A 23,050-nucleotide genomic window follows, 5' to 3' on the forward strand; every position below is an offset into this window, starting at 1 on the left:
ATTATATAAATATAATGTGTATATATGTGTATATATATATATGTGTATATATGTGTATATATATATGTGTGGTATGTGTATATATATATATATGTGTATAATTTACCTATATATATACATATAGATATATATATATATATATAGTGTGTATATATATATATATATATATATATGTGTATAGTATAATATATTATAATATATATATATTAGTTATATATATTATATATATATATATTATGTGTGTGGTGTGTATATATATATAATATATATTTAATTATATATATATTAAATTTTTAAAAATTTTTTTTAAATATTATATATTATAATTATATATAAATGGTGTGTGTATATCTATATATTTTTTTTTAATATATGTATAGATATATATATACTATCATAATATATATATAGTGTGTTGTGTGTAATATATATAGTATATCTATATATATATATATCTCTATATATATATATATATATATATATATATATACACACCACATATATATATAGAGTATATATATAATATATATATATATAGATATAATCATCTATATAATATATAAATCATATCTATATATATATATATATATATATATATATAACAAAAATATATATACATCGAATAATGTATATATATTCTATATATATCTATTATCATATATATATATGAGTATACCTATGTATGTATGTATATATATATTATTTATATGTAATTATATATATATTATATCTTATTTATTATTATTATTCTTTATATATATATATTATTTATAATGTATATATATATCTATTTATTTATCTGTATATATATATCTATTATGTATATGTATATATATATATATTAGTTATATTATATATATATTTATTATTTATATATTATCATATATATATATACTATACTATCTAATGAATATATATATATTACATATACAATAATATATCTATATTATCACATATAAATACTATCTATCTAATATACCTTACATAATATCGAATCTATATACATATAAATAATATATATCTATTATATATACATATCAATAATATATATATCATAAAAATTTTTTTCCATATATATAATATATATATATATACATATTAAATAATATATATATACATACCTACATATTTTTATATATATATATATATATATATATACTTACATATATATATATATATATCTCTGTATGTATATCTATATTAGTTCTTAGCTTATTTATAATAGCTGTAATTTTATTTATACTATATTATTCTTTATATATATATATATATCTCGATCTAGATATCTATATAGCTAATATATACATATTCTCATATATCATATACCACCCACATATATAGCTATATATATATTCTATATATATATATATATATATTCATTATATACACACAACACATATATAATATATATATATCTATATCCATATCATTCTCGTATCTCTCACTATCTACATACCTATATATATAATACCATATATCTATATATACCTATATATATACAATATCTATATACTATATATATATTCTATATACATATATATCCATTATATATATCTATCATACATATTACATACATATATATAACATATTATATAAATATATAATTAGATACATATTATATACATAATATATACCATATATATAATCTATATATATTATATACTCTACTACATTATATATCACTATCTATATATATACATATAATTCTCTACATACATATAACATACTCTCTCTATACATATATCATATATATATATATATATATATACATACATATATACATACATATATTATATATATATATATATAGTATATCTTATATATATACATACATATATATATACATATAATATCATAATATTAATATATATATATATTATATATACATACATATATATACATATATTATACATATATATATACATATATTATATAGATATATATATACATACATATATATATATATATATCTATAGCCTCTATATATATATTATAATATATAATGTTATATATATATATATTTTTTTTTTTTTTTTTTTTTGTATATATATATACTATGTATATATATATATGTATATTATTATATAGTATTATATATATATAGCTATCTATAACATTATCCACCTATATATATATATATATATATATATATTATATATCTATATATGCATATATATAATATATCTATATATATATATTACATAATAACATATATCTATATATAGATATATATATATATATAACACACATATAGTTATTATATATACTATATACATATATGTATATATATTACATATATAAATATCTAGATATATAATTATACATATACATATATATATACATATACCTATACATTATGCTGGGGTGAGGTGGTAGTTAGGGGGTGGGCATAATAATATATAGTGTGACACTAGTGTGGGGGTGGGAGCTAGATATAGCTGTAGACATATATATATACATATACATATATATATATAACATATACATATTATATATACATATATATTATACATATACATATATATATACATTACATGATATATACATAACATATATATTATTATACATATATATATACATATACATATAATACATATATATATACATATATATACAATATATCATATATTATTACATAATCTATACATTATATACTACATATATATATACATATTATATACATATATATATATGTTATATGTATATTGTATATGTATAGTGTATATGTATAGATATTTAGTATATATATGTATATATATATATAATGTAGAATTATACATATATAAAATTATATATATATACTATATATATACATATACATCATATTATACATATACATATATATACATATACATATATATATACACATATATATATACATATCTATATACATATCTATATACATATACAATATATATATATTACATATATATATATACATATATATATGTACATTAACATATATATGGTTGGGGTGGTGGACATTGGTGTGTGTGGTAATATACGTATATAATCATATAATACATATATATATACCTATATACATATACAGATATACATTACATGTATATATGTATATGTAATGTATTATAATTGTATATGTATTATGTTATTATATATTATAATATATATATGTATAATATATTATTATATATATATATATATATATTATAATGTATATATATACATGATATATATATACATATATATATATTATATGTATATATTATATATGTTTCTATTGTTATATATACATCTATATATATTATACTCTATATCTATCTATATGTATCTCTCTAATATAATTTATATCTATTATATATGTATCAGTATATATACTATATATATATCTGACCTATAGATATATATATTATATTTATAATATATCCATATATCTACATATATATATATACTACATAACATATATACATATATATACATATATAGATTACCATATACATATTACATCTATCCAAATATATATAGAACATATTATATATATATATATATAATATAGATAGAATATATCTATGTATATGTTTATATGTATATGTATATAGATATATATATATATCTATATATATATATATATATATATATATATATATACCAAGTGTCCATCAGCGAAAAGACATTTGGCAAACGGTTGGAATCACTAAACTACAGTATACATAAATATCCAAAATCCCTTCAATAACAAAAAAAAAAAAAAAAAGCTAATATTAGCACACGTTTGTATATACAACACTGCTGAATGGGTGTGTACCTTTATATACATGTGTCCATCTCAATGTGTTACGAGAGAGTAAAACCTTAAAACTGTAAAAAGATAATAATTCCCTGGAGGTGAAAATCTAAAATGTTTCTGTCAAGATTATGAGGCAGGGGGATCCATTGACATACCCAGTAACAATGTATCAAATGCAAGTTTAAAGCATTGCAGGAGACTAAATAAATAAATTTCTTTAGTGTAAGTACATGCGGTCATGTTCCACGTGTAAAATAACATCATAAGGGCTTCCTACAACAACTTAGTAAAGTCACATTAATATTTATAAAAGGTTTGTTTTAAAGACCCAAAGTCCATATTTATACCAGGCACATATATATCAGAAAGAAATCAACATTTATATTTTTAGTAATAATTTCATCATCTACAAATCAAGTTTAAAACACAACAATAACATGGTTCATTTAAAAATAAAATAAAACAGACAACTACATTCTAATATGCTAAACTATTCTATAAAAGAGATGAATAAATATATAATAAAATGCAAATTTTATGCAAAAGTATAAAACAATGTAATTCTAGAATCAAAACGGATAGCATCACGCACAAATCTCACTAATCAATGATAATTCTTCACATATTTTATCTAAAATGTGTGATGAAAAGGAATCCTGAAGCATGAAAGAACTGAGGGGGTTGGGGAACAAAATAAGGAGAAAGAGACAAGGGAGAAAAAAAATCAGAAAGAAAAGGAAATGAGATAAAAGGATGAGCAGAACAAAAAGAAGCTGCAGGGAGCAGGAGGGAAGAGGGAAGAGGAAGAGACGAAGAGAAGAGAAGAGGAGGAGGAGGAGGAGGAGGAGGAGGCGGAGGATGAGGAGGAGGAGGAGGAGGAGTAGGAGGAGGAGAGGAGGAAGGAGGAGAGGAGGAGGAGGAGGAGGGAGGATGAGGAGAGGAGGAGGGGAAGGATGAGGGAGGAGGAGGAGGAGGGAAGAGGGGAGGGAGGAGGAGGAGGGAGAGAAGGAGGAGAAAGGAGGAGGAGGAGGAGGAGGAGAGGAGGAGGAGGCGGAGGAAGGAGAGTAGGAGCCTGTGAGGAGGAGGAGGAGTGAGGATGCGAGGAGGAGGAGGAAGGACAAAAGAAAAATAAGAAAGTGGATGAGGAAGGAGGAGGAAGATGAGGAGGAGGAGTAGTTAGTAAGCAAGGACGAAGCAAGGAGAAGCAAGAATAAAAGGGAAACACATTTAGAGAACAGGCAATAAAAAAAAGTATACTTCAAGGTTCCCAAAAATGTTTTCAAAATCAAATTTATTGAATAACAATTCACAACCAAAGAAGGAATCAGTGAGATTACGCTATAATGCTTAAACAGGCATGCAAAGGAGCTGCAGTACCTAGTCTGTACTCACCCTCACGCTTCAACACACCGACAGGCACCATGACTGTGGGTGGAGGCACAGCAGAGGTGGATGCGACCTGCTGCGGTGGAGGCACCCTAGAGCAGTACTCCATAGGGTTATTAGGATCTGGAGGTCGTCGATGACTGTCCGAAGACTGCCGTGATGATCTCGCAGCAGCATCAGGTTCATCTTCCAGCCCTATGATGGATGACAATAAATAAAAAATCAAGATGTTTATAAACGATAAAACATCTACCATCATATCAATCATCAGCTAGTCTGTGCGACACTCTCAGAAAAGAAAAAAAATTAGTAATGAATTAAACTAATATAGTAGGGTATTTCAGAGGTACACATCATTCCACTGAACAGATCATTACAACTAAGCAGATCATACAGTATTTATATTTCAACGATATTACATAATTGATTTCTGATATCAGCCTTGTGATATCAGCATCCACAGATAAACTTACCAGCCTGTATCAACTGCAGGCAAGACCCACAAACTCGAGCTTCCTTGTATTCCATGTACGGCAAAGGTGCCTTGTCATGACAACACTGCGCACACAAGACACGTCCACAAGCCCTGCAATGATGGCGTCGCCGTATGACTGTGAACTTCTGACCACACTCCTGGCAGTAGGGAGCATCTTCATCAGGGATCCAGAAGGGGGCGTAGTGACCCACAACCATCCCCCCACCGTGACCCGATGCCCCAACAGCACCAGATGCACCAGCTCCTCCAGATGCACCACCATCATCGTTGTTGCCTTCGTCTTCCCTACCAGATCCACTGTCATCATCATACACTGCTGTCACCAAGGTTCCTGATAAAAGAAGTTCAAATAAAGTAATTTACAGTAAAGACAAATAGAACTATATATATGCATCCAGTAAACTGATGAAAGACATATTTTATAATTAGTCAACATATGGTAAAGCAGCCATAATTCTCTGAAATATCAATTTACTAAAGATCTATCAATCAATCTATCTATCTACATGTACTGTATGGATACAATGAAAGGTGAAACTGTATACAAATACAAATACAAATACAAATACAAATACACACACACACACACACACACACACACACACACACACACACACACACACACAACACACACACACACACACACACACACCACACACACACACACACACACACACACCAACTTTTTCCAAAACACTTTTCTTCTTACTAGAAACATTTAAAAGAAGCTTAATTCCTTATATCTGAGAAAAATGCATACAGTCACTTGAACTATGAACAACAGTTGAGTTTTGCCCCTTCTTCTCTTGTCTCTCATTTCTTCATGGATCTGTATATCCAACAAATTTTGCCTTTTCAGAGTGGATATAAATGTTCAATGATCAAGGTTTTTGTTATTTTTAGGATAAATATAGAGCAAAATGCTAATAGTGTCTTTTAGTAGCTATGGCAAGAAGAATCATTAAAGTATAATTAACTATTATTGTTAACAATAACAATATTAATATTACTAAGGATAATGACAGCAACGGAAGTTAGGTTAGATAGGCCAAATAACTGACTCTTTGGTGACTAAGCACTTGTGAAGCCAATGAAGTGCAACCATATATGACAAAACAAAACTACAGAGGACAGTACATGTACTTATTGTCAATGGATTAAAAGCTACCCTATAAAAAATCAAAAAGCAATAATCATTGAAAAAAAATCCAAACACAGGAGTATCAGACAAGTCAAAATAGATACAAATATAGATACCAATTACAAAATGTTACTATAAATGTGGTAACTAAAAATGATTCCTGAGATTTCTGTATGCCCTTTAACTTTGGCAATCATGATTATGATATTATGCAATGGAACACATTAAAGAATGCTCATAATGATGATATTTCAACTAATACTGCTGGGAAAATGCAACATTCACTGCATTGATATGACCTACACACAGATGGCTCCAGAAGTGCTCAGCCACCAAGGAGCCAATTAGCAGTCATCTAATTTTCCCCCTCCAGTGAATTTTCAGGATTTTTTTTGTATGATATTTATGTTAAAGTTGTTTTTATTACTACTCACACTATAATTATTATAGCTTTCATAACAATACTGATAGCCATATAAAAAGATACACATTTTCAAAAAATCCACAAAAAAAGGTAAACATGTGAGATTGGTTGGACTAGTAGCTGCCTCATTGGTGACTAGCACTTATGGAGCCATCTATATGAACATACAATTAACCAACTATAGGCATAGCATGTCCATAAAACATCCCCAGTGGCAGCAGGTTAATATGCTCTCTGGACATTTCATGAAAACAAAGTACATGACAGAATTGTAGAAAATAAAAAGTAAACAGTAATCTTTGCTTGTGAGATAGGCCCTCAATCCAATGAGGATAGGAGACCCCAATGCCATAGCAAACAACACATCAGGGTGCATGCCAAGTCACCTGCCTATGTGAAAAATCAGTAACACAGGAAATACAAAATTACCCTCCTATCTATTCTAATGACAAGAGGCTGGCAAAAAGCCTACTTTTAAGGGACAATTTCTCCTCAATAATAGCGGCCAGGGTAAGCTTGACTGCACACAACATAAACACATCATCCTGGCATGAGAGGTGGTCTAGCATGATTAAATGACATTCTGCTGTGAATGAGCTAAACAATAATTTATGAAACTGTAGAGTACTTAAGTAAATTCATGTTTCCCATGCTTCTAAATTTTCCCTCATGCATCCGATTCTGTGCTCAGCCTAGCATTTCAATTTTCCAAATTTATCATATGAGACAAATTTAAAAAGGTTATTTACAGAAGATAAACAGCATTTTTACCTTTTAGTGGCAGTAAAAGTTGTGGGCATCATATACATAATCCAACATGGTTAACTATTACTTGCAAGTACTATTACAAAATACAAAGACAGCATATATCCATTTGATGTCGATGGAATAAGAAACAATATCTTACATCACTAGAAAGTGTCATGACTTGAGAGATTTTCATAGGAATCTCAAAGATTAAATGATCATGAACAACCAACTAGGAAATAGTGATTGAGCGGAGAGATAAGTACAGAAGTAGACTAGAACTGGTTCCCAAAACTATAAAAAAAATAAATAAAATAAAATAAATATATATATATATATATATATATATATATATATATATATTATTAATCACATACAATTATATATATATTATATATATATTATATATAATATATATATATATATATATATATATTTCTTTTATATATTGTTTTTTTATTTATATAAAAAAAAAAAAAAAAAAAAGATATATATATATTATATATATATATATATATATATATATATATATATATTATATAATGCCAGAGAGCTGTCTACACTATATATATATGATTATATATATATATATATATATCTATATAATATATATATACCTATAGATATATCTACATATATAATACGATATATATAGTATACATATATATAGTATATACATATATAATACCTATATTATATAACATATATAATATCCATATATATAGTAGTTACATATAATATATACACATATATATATATACATATATTATATATATATATATACCTCTATTATTATACATATATATAATATTATATATAGACATATATATATATATATACAATATATATCTTATCTACTATGATATATTAATCACTATATATATATACATATATATATATCATATATTTATATATATATATATAATATACATATACTAATTTTATAACTATATACATACATAGATATAGCTATATACTATATATTATATATATCTACATAGATATATTACATATATATATAATACGTATATATATATATAGTATATATATATATATATATGATATATAGTATATAATACCATATGTATGATGTATGTATATATATATATATATTATATATATATATATATATGGGTTGTATATAAATGTAATGTATATATAATGTATATATATATGTCTGTATATATTATATGTATGTATATATATATATGTTATGTATATATATCTGTAGGTATGATATATATCTATATATATATATTGTATATATGTATATATGTATATATGTTATATGTATATGTATTTATTTATATATATAATATATAATATATATATATATATCATATATATATATATATCTATATATATCTATATATATATCTACATATATATCTCTATAATATATACATATATATATAATATACATATCACATATATATATCCATATATATACATTTATTATATATACATATATATATACATACATATATAGATACATACATACATACATATAATATATACATATATACATATTATATACTACATACATATATATTATACATAATACATAATACTATATATAATGTGTGTGTGTTGTGTGGTGTTTGTGTGTGTGTGGGTGTGGGTGTGTGTGTGTGTGTGTGTGTTGTGTGTGTGTGTGTGTGTGTGTGTGTGTGTGTGTGTGTTGTGTGGTGTGTGTAATATATATATATATATAATCAATATAATATATTATTTAGATATATTACATTAATATTACATATATATATTACATATATATATATTATATATATATATCATATATATATATATATATTACATATAATATATTACATCTATATATTACATATTATATTATATATTACATATATATATATATACTATATATTATAATATAATGTATCATAATTATCTATATATATATATATGTATATATAGTATATATATAATGTATATGTATATATATATATATTATATATATATATATATATTCTATATTATATATATATATATATAATATATATATACATATATTATATATAACTAATATATATGTTATATGTTATGTATATATTTAATATACAATATTATATATTACATACCCCTTACATATATATATAATATAATATACATATATTATACCTATATACATATATAATACATACAAATACATCTATAGTACATATATACATATACATACATACATACATATATTATACTATATACATATATACATACAATGGGGGGGGGGGAAAAAGGGTAACAGGGGAGGGAAGGGGGAACGGGGGGTGGGAGTACATACATATATATACATATATCCTATATACATAATACATACATATATATATACATATATACATATATACATATATTACATATATACTATATATATACATTTACTATTATATACATATATATAACATATATATATACATATATATACATATATACATATATGCACACATATATACATATATACACACATATATACATATATATATATATATAGAGAGAGAGAGAGAGAGAGTGAGACAGAGAGAGAGAGAGAGGAGAGAGAGAGAGAGAGAGAGAGAGAGATAAATACATGTATATATTTATAATATATATACATACATATATATACACATATATACATACATATACATATATATACACATATATACATACATATAAATATACATACATAAATATATATACATATCCATATGTACAAATATAAATGCATTTATATACATATACTTAAAAATATACATATGCATATACATACACATATATTATATGTATTACGTATATATGCATACATATGTACATACATATAAGCATATACATACATATACGCACATATATACATGTACCATATACATACATATACCATATACATACACATATGCATATCCATACATACAACATCATACATAATGCATACATACATTACATACATACATACATATATATATATATATATATATATATATATATATAATATCATACCTACATACATATATATATATATATATTATTTATATATATATACATATAGAGTATAATATATATATTATATATATACATACATTATATATCTACATACATATACACATATACACCTATACACATATAGCACTACATATACATAGTACATATACATATACATATACATAATATCTATATAATAGATGTAAGGTATGTTGTAGAATGTATATCTATATTTGTATATATATATAATGAATCTAATGTATGTATGTATGTATATATATAATATTATATATATATATCCATACATACATACATACATATTATATATATTAATTATATAATATATGTATATTATATTTATATGTATATGTATATGTATATGTTATATGTATATGTATATGTATATGTGTATAGGTTTATAGTGTAATCTGTGTAATTATTTGTATATGTTAATGTATATATATATATATGTATGATATATATTATATATATATATATATATATATATATATATATATTATATATATATATAATATACATATATCATCATATCAAGGTTATAACCTGGTGTTACTCTGGACTGAGACTCGTGGGGTTGGCTGAACTGCTGTGGCTGCCTATCCGGTGAGCAAGATCTCCATCGTTTAGTGTTACTGCGGAAGACATGGTGTCTGTTCCTGTGCTGTTATTTGACAATATGTCGCCCTCCGATCTCCTCAGGATTTTACTGGTTATGGCCACTACTATCCATAACATGACCTGTGTGACAATTACTTGATGCCTGAGCTGACATATCACTGCTCTGAGGCTGACAGATCACTTCTTCAACACCACCTACTTCTGAGCGCTGTGACATGACCATAACCTTCCTGCGCTTTCAGCACTGTTTAGCACCTATAGTTGCCTCTTTTTCTCTTCGTTATTGTTTTCATGCGGCAATCAGCTGCTCCGGCTTCCAGTGTTTCAGCCTCGCCCTTCCTTTGGCCTGTGCATCACCAGTACTCTCTTGAACATCTGATCTCGACAGACTGGGTGGCATTCATACTATCACTTTAAATCTATACGCTTTCAACTAAAGCGAGTCCTGTGCAACTGTGTGGTTTGTACCATCACTACCAACAGCAGCTGCAATCTGTTTTTTAGATTTTCTGCACAAGATGAACTTGCCAGGTCTTTGTATTGATATGTTGCCTCCATGATGCCCTTGCAACCGAAACTGTTTCTTCCTCTACTCTCTAGTTCTGCATCAAGTATTCCTGCTCACATAGCAACATCTTTGCTAAAAGTAACTGGGGCTGGGTTGACGTCACTGACATCTGTAGAGATGCCTTGAGTGGTTTGCCTGACTTTCTATTCTTTCCCACTTCAAGCGCATTAGCGCTTGTAATCTATCTACATACATTATCACAGACAGCACAGACAGGGCTAACATTGATCCTGGAGAATACCAGGAAACATCATTAACAGCAGCTCCCTCCTCAGTGGGAGCTTGACTGACAAGTCTTTACTGACAGAAAAGGCTTGAAACTGTATTTTCTAGTACTAATAAACTGATTTTCTTCTCCATGCCCTTGCTGCTCACAGTCTGGGGACATTTACAAACCTCTGGTATTCTACTAACTACATGACTGACTCTCCATCACAATTGCAGGTTCATTCATCTGTACATCAGAAAGAGCATTTTCCATTACTATAGCTGGTTCTGGATAACTGGTTTACAACAACCTGCTCCTTCACTGGTGCCAGAGCTGTCTACAACTGTTCATAGACATTAGGTCTGGCAGCAGTCTATGTTCCTGTTGTTCCACCGATTTCTCTCTTTTCCTTGATCCACATTATGCACAACCCGCCTCTGTCCAAATCTATTCACTGTTTCACTTTGTTCAGTTCCATTAAACTAAAGACACACTAGTTTGGTGGTCCCTTGCACCACCTTCCACTCCACTCTGCACCATCAATGATATCGTGATGTCTTGTTTCATGTCCACTTGCTAGACCTCTGTCTGGTGGAACACTTGCTGTACTTACCTCCAGAGGCCTAGAAGCAATAACCATAAGTCCTCCACACCCTAACTCTTTTCTTCTAAACTTCAGGCTCTTCAGAAACTGGTGCTGCCAACTCTAACATTTGCCATCATATTCCTCAGGGCCATATAGGTTCCTGTGGCACCTTTTTTTGCGTGTTCTGAGCCGCATGGGGTTTGCATCCTCACTGGTTGCTTATCTGGATCTTCTAATGGTGCAGCCTCTGGTTGTTCTGGAGGATGTAAGTTTGGAGGTATGTCTGCTGCAGAAAACAGCATTGCAGGCCACAGGAACTCACCAGCTCCTGATGCTGGTTTGCCGCTGACGAGGCCTTCAGACTAAACAACCACAGCTTGGCACATGTCTAATGTGAGGCCTGATGTATTAGCTGCTTGTGTTGAAACTGACGCTTTTTGGTGAAATGGCAGAGTTGACTGCGTGCTGGAACATGCAAAAGCCTGCTGGCTGTCCATCATTTTGACCATCAGGTGGGCTCCGTGTTCCAGGTGCTGCGATATACCACCCATTTACAGCCCCACACCACGGCTTGCTCCCAGGTCTGGGACCGGCTGCCTGTGGCTTGTAGCGGCTCACTTCCAGCCACCAAATGCCCCTAGTCCTACATTGTGGACTTGTGGGATGCTAGGGGGTAAGCACCACCTTCCATCAGTTGAAATTTTACCCCCCCCAGTTGAAGTTTAATCATACTGGCCAACAGAAAACACTTTCATCGGAAAAGATAGTCACATATTTAAGATCTTCTGATTCTATCAAATTCATTAAACTATCAGGATAAGTATCTCAACAATATCAGCTGAACCTGCAAATAAATACTTTAGATATGTTTGTTAAAAAATTCATAAACAAAAATAAAAGCAAAAAACTACTCTTCTAAAAGGGAAGAGAATTTGTTGAGTAATTACACTCCTCTTACCAAATAACAGCTAGCAAGAGAACACCAAAACTGTTTATTCATAAATACATCACTCAATGTTTGCACATCCTAGAAAACAAGGCCTACACTACATGTTTTAACTTAATAATAATGGCCATTTCCTTTGAACTCCCGGAGTAAAAAGCTTGATTGATGGGATTGATGATGATTGATGAGACATTGATGATGATGGATGATGATTGAAATGTGATTGATGATGATTGAATGATGATTGATGATGATTGATAATGATAATGATAATGATTGATGATAATGATGATAATGATGATAATATAATGAAATGATGGTAATGATAATGATGATAATGATAAGATAATGATAATGATGAGAATGAATAGTGATGATAATGGATAATGATAATGAAATGATAATGATAATGTGATAATATAATGATTATAATGTAATGATGAATAATGATAATGATGATAATTGTATAATGATGATAATGATATGATGATAATGATACTGTAATGATGATAATGAGATATGATAATGATGATAATGATATGAATGAAATGATAATGATGATATGATAATGAATGATAATGATAATGTGTCATGATAATGATGATAATGATAATGATGATAATGAATAAAAACAAAAAATATTTGCAGAAAAGAAATAATAATAGTGTAGAGGGGAGGCATGGAGCCTTAACACACATGTGTGCTTTAATATGGTTAGGCCTATAAACTACACACTTGGAGAATCACCACTCAAGCAGCTTAAATGCCCGTATTTTGGGCCAGTGAAACATCCAGGACTGGTTACAATACTCAAAATTTTGAGTTTTGAGTGTCAGTCTTTGGAACAGAACTGTAATGTACAATACAGTAACTTGGGTATGACTATAGTAAATGGATATACAGATCAGAACAAAACAAAAAAAAATCTAAAAGAAATATATTTGTCAAATACTGAAGGCATGCTACTTGATAATATTAAAAACACTGTACAGCCACAAAATAAATAATAAAATTTTGTAAAAAAACAAATATCTACAAATAGAAAAAAAAAATCTATCCCTATACATACACACATGATTCTGATGTGGAACTCAACATGCCCTGACCAACATGGCTAGCAGAGGAAAACCCCGGCAAAACTATCTAATGGCCAAACAGAGGGGCAGTATGACAAATATCACAATCCAGTGCATTTGGCAGTTTTTTTTTACATACAAAAAATACAAGAACATACATCCATGATAATACATAATAAAAGATACATACAACATCATGCATACATACATACATACATACATAATAATATATATATATATATATATAATATATATAATACATCCCCTACATACATATATATATATATATATATTATATATATATACATATATATAATATATATATATATATTACATACTTTAAATATTTTAACATACAATAACATTACACTTACACAATACAATACATATACATATACATATACATATACATTACATATTTTAATATAAATAATTAGATGTATGTATAATGTATTATATATTATATATATATATTATCTATATATGTATGTATGTATATATATATTTATATATATATATCATACATAATACATACATATATATAAAATTATTATATATATATGTATATGATATGTATATGTATTGTATATGTATATTTTATATGTATATTTTTGTATATGTGTATATTTTGTATAGTGAAATAGTGTATATGTGTATATGTAATGTATATATTATATAGTATATATATATTATATATATATATATATATATATATATATATATATATATATATATATACATATATACATCATATAAAGGTTACTAACCTGGTGTTACTCTGGACGGAGACTCTGGGGTTGGCTGAGACTGCTGTGGCTGCCTCTCCGGTGAGCCAAGATCTCCATCAGTTAGTGTACTGCTGGAAGACATGGTGTCTGTTCCTGTGCTGTTATTTGACAGATTGTCGCCTCCATCTCCTTCAGGATATTTACTGGTTTGGCCACTACTATCCATAACATGACCTGTGTGACAATTACTTGATGCCTGAGCTGACATATCACTGCTCTGAGGCTGACAGATCACTTCTTCAACACCACCTACTTCTGAGCGCTGTGACAGTGACACACCTTCCTGCGCTTCAAGCACTGATTTAGCACCTATAGTTGCCTCTTTTTCTTCTTCTTTATTGTTTTCATGCTGCCAATCAGCTGCTCCGGCTTCCAGTGTTTCAGCCTCCCCTTCCTTTGCCTGTGCATCACCAGTACTCTCTTGAACATCTGATCTCAGACCAGACTGGGTGGCATTCATACTATCAATTAAATCTAGACCTTCAACTAAAGCAGAGTCTGGCAACTGTTGTACATCACTACCAACAGCAGCTGCATCTGTTTTAGAATTTTCTGCACAAGATGAACTTGCCAGGTCTTTGGATTGATAAGTGTTGCCTCCATATGCTCCTTGCAACCGAAACTGTTCTTCCTCTAACTCTGCTAGTTCTGCATCAAGATCTGCATCATCAATAGCAACATCTTTGCTAAAAGTAACTGGGGCTGGGTTGACGTCACTGACATCTGGTAGAGATCCTTGAGGTGTTGCCTGACTTTCTATTCTTTCACTATCAAGCGCATTAGCAGCTTGTAATCTATCTACATTATCACAGACAGGGCTAACATGATCCTGGAGAATACCAGGAACATCATTAACAGCAGCTCCCTCCTCAGTGGGAGCTTGACTTACAGTATTACTGACAGAAGGGCTTGAAACTGTATTTCTAGATACTAATAACTGATTTTCTCCATGCCCTTGCTGCTCAGCAGTCTGGTGGACATTTACAACCTCTGGTATTCTACTACATGACTGACTCTCCATCACAATGGCAGGTTCATTCATCTGTAAATCAGAAAGAGCATTTTCCATGACTATAGCTGGTTCTGGATAATCTGGTACACAACCTGCTCCTTCACTGGTGCCAGAGCTGTCTACACTGTTCATAGACATTAGGTCTGGAAGCAGTCTATGCTCCTGTTGTTCCACAGAGTTCTCTCTTTCACTATGATCCACATTATGCACAACCCGTCCTCTTTCATCATATTCACTGTTTTCACTTTGTTCAGTTCCCATTAAACTAGAAGACACACTAGTTGGTGGTCCCATTGCACCACCTTCCACTCCACTCTGCCACACATCAATGATATCGGGATGTCTTGTTTCATGTCCACTTGCTAGACCTCTGTCTGGTGGAACACTTGCTGGTACTACATCCAGAGGCCTAGAAGCAATAACATCAAGTCCTCCACACACTAACTCTTTTTCTTCTAAACTTCCAGGCTCTTCAGAAACTAGGTCTCCAACTCTAACATTGCCATCATATTCCTCAGGGCCATAAGGTTCCTGTGGCACTTTTTGCGTTTCTGAGCCAGCACTGTTTGCATCCTCAACTGGTTGCTTAATACTGGAATCTTCTAATGGTGCAGCCTCTGGTTGTTCTGGAGGAGGTAAGTTTGGAGGTATGTCTGCTGCAGAAACAGCCATTGCAGGCCACAGGACTTCACCAGCTCCTGATGGCTGGTTCGCTGAGAGGCCTTCAGACCTAACACCAGCAGCTGGCACATTTCTAATGTGAGGCTGATGTATTAGCTGCTGTGGTTGAAACTGAAGCTTTTGGTGAAATGGCAGAGTTGACTGCGGGCTGGAACATGCAACAGCCTGCTGGCTGTCATCATTTTGACCATCAGGTGGGCTCCGTGTTCCAGGTGGCTGCGATATACCACCCATTACAGCCCCACACCAAGGCTGCTCCCCAGGTCTGGGACCTGCTGCCTGTGGCTGTAGCGGCTCACTCCAGCCACCAAATGCCCCTAGTCCTACATTGTGACGTGTGGATGCTAGGGGTAAAGCACCACCTCCATCAGGTTGAAATTCAAGTTGAAGTTTATCATACTGGCCAACAGAAACACTTTCATCTGAAAAGATAAGTCACATATAGTTAAGATTTCTGATCTATCATAATTAATTTAAACTATGCAGGATAAGGACTCTCATACAATATCATCTAAACCTGCAAATAAATAACTTTAGATATGTTGTTAAAAAATTCATAAGAAACCAAAATAAAAGCAAAAAACTACTTCCTAAAAGGGAAGAGAATTTGTTGAGTAATTACACTTTCTTACCAAATAACAGCTAGCAAGAGACACCAAAACTGTTTATTCATAAGAACATCAATCACTGTTTGCACATCCTAGAAAAAAACAAGGACTAACTACATGTTTAACTTAAATAATAATGGCCATTCCTTTGAACTCCAGGAGTAAAAAGATTGATTGATGATGATTGATGATGATTGATGATGATTGATGATGATTGATGATGATTGATGATGATGATAATGATAATGATGATAATGAAAAGATGATAATGATAAATAATGATAAGATGATAATGATAATGATGATAATGAAAGGGATAAATGAAAATGATAATGATAATGTTTGATGATAATGATAGAGATGATAATAACAATAAAATTGATTAATGATAATGATGATAATGAAAATGATGATAATGATAATGATGAAAATGAAAATGATAATGATGATAATGATAATGATAATGATGATAATAATAATAATGATAATGATGATAATGATAATGAATAATGATAATGTGATAATGATAATGATGAAAATTTGATAATGATGATAATGATAATGATGATAATGATAATGATGATAATGTATGAGATAAGAATGATGATAATGATAATGATGATAATGATAATGATGATAATGATAATGATGATAATGATAATGATGATAATGATAATGATGATAATGATAATGATGATAATGATAAAAACAAAAAATATTTGCAGAAAAAGAGATAATAATAGTGTAGAGGGGAGGCATGGAGCCTTAACACCACATGTGTGTTATATGAGTTAGGCCTATAAACTACACATTTGGGGAGAATCACCACTCAAGCAAGCTTAAATGCCCGGATTTTGGGCCAGTGAAACATCCAGGACTGGTTACAATACTCAAAATTTTGAGTTTTGAGTGTTAGTCTTTGGAACAGACTGTAATGTACAATACAGTACTTGGGTTATGAAGATAGTAAATGGATATACAGATCAGAACAAAACAAAAAAAAATCTAAAAGAAATATATTTTCAAATACTGAAGCATGCTACTTGAATAATAATTAAAAACAACTGTACAGCCACAAAATAAATAAATAAATTTAAAAAAAATCAAATATCTACAAATAGAAAAAAAAAATCTATCCCTATAAATACAGCACATGTTTCTGAATGTGAACTCAACATGCCCTGACAACATGGCAGTCAAGAGGAAACCCCTGGCAAAACTATCTGAATGGCCAAACAGAGGCAGTAGTGACAAATATCACAATCCAGTGCTTTTGGCAGTTTTTTTTTTATAGTATTTCATGGAATGAGATGTAATGCTTGGTTGCCAGGGTATAATGACTTTACATTTAGGCCTAGACTCAAGTGCCATAACCAAAAAAAAATGGATTCACAGACCTTCATCTAACTCGAAGTCATCCAACACTTTATCAAGGTCAACGGCAAACTTCTCCATGGTGGTTTCCTGTCCTTACACCAGTCTGTAAAATTTATATGAAACACTATTTTTTTAAATGAAAAAGCATAGATCCCTAGAAATAACTTGTTACACAAAATACAGCAATGGCTATTCTCAGACAGGCATGTATTCTGGAGGAAACAAGTAGTGTCCAAATTAGATTAGTTTATGCTAAAATTATTCTATCAAGAAAATCTCATCCTGGTGTTCACAGAAAGTTCTAAACTTTACCAATAGTTTCTTTCTTAGGGCTTTAGAACACAGTTGCTGAAAATTGTTTTAATATAGCATTACTGCATATCAGTATCTACATAACCAAGAGGTACATGTAAAATCATCAAAAGGGCCTCTGTACTGATACTAACCTTCATATCTAATTCAGGTCTGTTACGTATTGGTTGCTTCAACAGCATTCAATGTGACCTGCTAGCAAAATGAGGCATCTCCTTTAGGTGTAGCACCTGAAATATACCAAGAAAAGTTAAGACTTTAGTCAATTAACCTCAAAATGGGTGTCATTTAAAATATAAACACATACATTACATGTTAGTATGTCTATAAACATGTAAATGTATGTGTATAAGTATATATGTATACACAGATATCATCTTTATATTCTATACACTAACTTTTTTTTACATATCTATGAACATACTGCCAATGTTTCTAATAAAACAAAAACAAAACAAAACAAAACAAAACAAAAAATGACACCAATTGTTTTCCACAGAATTCCAAGTATATACCCAATATATATCAATAAAATACCATGAAGTAGGGGAGGAAAATTGAAGTATTGTACCTTTTTCTATTGTATGTCATTTAGTTAGATGTACTTTACACTTTAAATATATTAGCATTATGTTTATGAAGTGATACAAGTAAAAACATATTTGCTTCTCCACTCAAACGTATAAATGGTAAAGCAATTTACAGGCAAAGTCTGCACGGCTAAATTAAGATATTTCTGATCAGGCGGCTTACAGGGATTTAAATGTTTTTCTTCATACAATATCTCGTTTACCCCATCAGACACTTTTGCATCTATTCTACAATTTTCACAGAGAATATCTGCTTCCATGCGGTTCAAAAAAGGCGTACATACTACTATCACGTACAGAAAAAATGTGCACGTCATATGGTCATGTGCGCAATTTGCCACAAAGAATAAGAAGCCTGCCAACAGCACAACGCTCAAGATTTTTAACTCCTTTCCACTTTCTTTGTACCCCGAACTTAAGAAGTATTTATCTTTTTTTAGTATATCTAAAAGCATCTCCTCAGAATAGGATTAAATCTAGTATATGTTGATGCTGTTTGAAGCTTTCAATTCAGGCTCTGTTTTGTCAAGTCACTATAAAAAGAAACAAGATTATGATATTGCACAATAATATTACAATGAAAAATAAGTATATGTACACAGCGCACACCAAATAGTACTCCCTCAAATTAGAAACAAAACTATTTCTTGAAAACAAAGTAGGCCTTCCTTATCAATTATGTTCGATACATATAGCATATAATCTAATTCACCGATGCATGTGAGCGCATGAATACACACACTGTCTGCTGTATTTCTAGTTTAACGACTTTGTGCTTAGTCACCAAGGAGTTAATTACTACCTTATCTCAAAACATTCCTTGAATTCTTGAAATTAATAGATTCTACTCTAATTACTATCATTACTGTTATTAATATTTCTATCATTAATATTATCATCACCATTAATAACAATAATGATTATAATTAATAATAATAATAATAATAATAATAATAATAATAATAATAATAATAATAAGAAGAAGAAGAAGAAGAAGAAGAAGAACAATAATAATAATAATAAAAATAACAATAATAACAATGATAATAACAATAACAATAACAATAACAATAATAACGATAACGATAACGATAACGATAACGATAACGATAACGATAACGATAACGATAACGATAACAATAACAATAACAATAACAATAACAATAATGATAATAACAATAATGATAATAACAATACGATAATAACAATAACGATAATAACAATAATGATAATAACAATAACGATGATAACAATAACGATAATAACAATAATAATAATAACAATTATAATAATAACAATTATAATAATAACAATAATAACTATAATAATAACAACAATAATAAAAACAATAATAAAAAAACAACAATAAAAATAACAATAACAATATGATTTTCTTTTGTCAATTCAAGGGATGGAGTGAACAGGTAAGATCAAACAGGCCTCTTAACTCTTTGGTAAAGAAGTTCCAATGCGGCCACTTAATGTGCAACAGAAATTAATAAAACAATACCACAGTGGTCAAGCCATATCCAATCCAGTACCATTGAAATAAGTTACAATAATATAAAAACAATGGAACACAAAAAAATTGTCCTGTGAAAATATGTGATCTGTTCACTTTCAATTCTTAGGAAGCCTTGATTTTTAACACAATGCAGATTAAACCTACCTAGGGGTTTGGGACAGTGGTCTAATTAAATCCAGTAGCATTTAGTACAATAATCTTTGCCACAGAAATAACACTGAACTAGTTACATGCCTATCTAAAGCTACATTGATAATATCATTAAAAAGTACAGTATATGCATTATTTGCCCTTTTTTTACCTTCTGTTCCACTAGTTTCATAAACAGACTAATAGAAATGCACTTAAAATTAAAGAAAAGTTATTCCATCACTTCAAAATAGTGGGGGGGGGGATGCACCACAATTTCCCATCCTTAATTTAGTTATACTTACTAACACAGACTGATACTCAACCTTAAACAAAATGACTGGCACATTACAAATATGTTTTTGTAAGTAAGTTCCTGACCTCAAAGCCTCCAAACCAATTCTCAAAAGTAAGTATTCTTTGAAATATGAAGAGTACAAGAACTATTCCAAAAATGAAAATCAACAATACACAAACTTAAAAAAAATGATAAAGCAATACACAGGAAATATTGCTTTGGTAACAGAATGTAGTGGAGTAGAGCTGGGAAATCCATAATGACACTATCACTACAAACGATGATAATTAACATATACTGTATAAGTCCATTCTTCAAGCAAACTATAAAACAAAGGGTGCACTTATGGGGGGGGGTCAAATATGGGAAAAAAGTTTGTGTGTGTGTGTGTGTGTGTGTGTGTGTGTGTGTGTGGTGTGTGTGTGTGTGTGTGTGTGTGTGTGTGTGTGTGTGTGTGTGGGTGTGTGTGTGTGTGTGTGTGTGTGTGTGTGTGTGTGTGTGTGTTATACACATGTATAGTGTATATGAATGTACATGTGTATGGGCATATGAATGTACATATGTTTATGTGTGTGTATATGCATGTATCTGAGTGTGTGTACATTTATGAATATGTGTGTCTGCATGTGTGTATGCATAAATGTCTGTCTGTCTGTCTGTCTGTCTGTCGTCTGTCTGTCGTCTGTCTGTCTGTCTTGTCTGTCGTTCTGTCTGTCTGTCCATCTATCTATCTATCTATCTATCTGTGTCTGTGTCTCTGTCTGTCTGTCTGTCTGTGTCTGTCTGTCTGTGTCT

At 29.7% G+C, this 23,050-nt stretch overlaps 1 protein-coding gene across 1 annotated transcript in view; it reads right to left on the reverse strand.

Moving 5' to 3' along the window:
• LOC119574695 overlaps positions 1-19,943 on the reverse strand; it is a gene marked incomplete at its 5' end in the record, with an annotated part of 47,610 nt that extends 27,667 nt beyond the window's left edge. The window contains 5 exon segments of the mRNA XM_037922088.1: positions 5,141-5,329; positions 5,608-5,961; positions 15,703-17,838; positions 19,422-19,504; positions 19,848-19,943. Coding sequence (XP_037778016.1) covers positions 5,141-5,329; positions 5,608-5,961; positions 15,703-17,838; positions 19,422-19,479 — 2,737 coding nt within the window.
• Positions 19,944-23,050: the final 3,107 nt, after the last annotated feature.

This window comes from Penaeus monodon, chromosome 1 (genome assembly GCF_015228065.2).
Source record: "Penaeus monodon isolate SGIC_2016 chromosome 1, NSTDA_Pmon_1, whole genome shotgun sequence".
NCBI lineage: Eukaryota > Metazoa > Arthropoda > Malacostraca > Decapoda > Penaeidae > Penaeus > Penaeus monodon.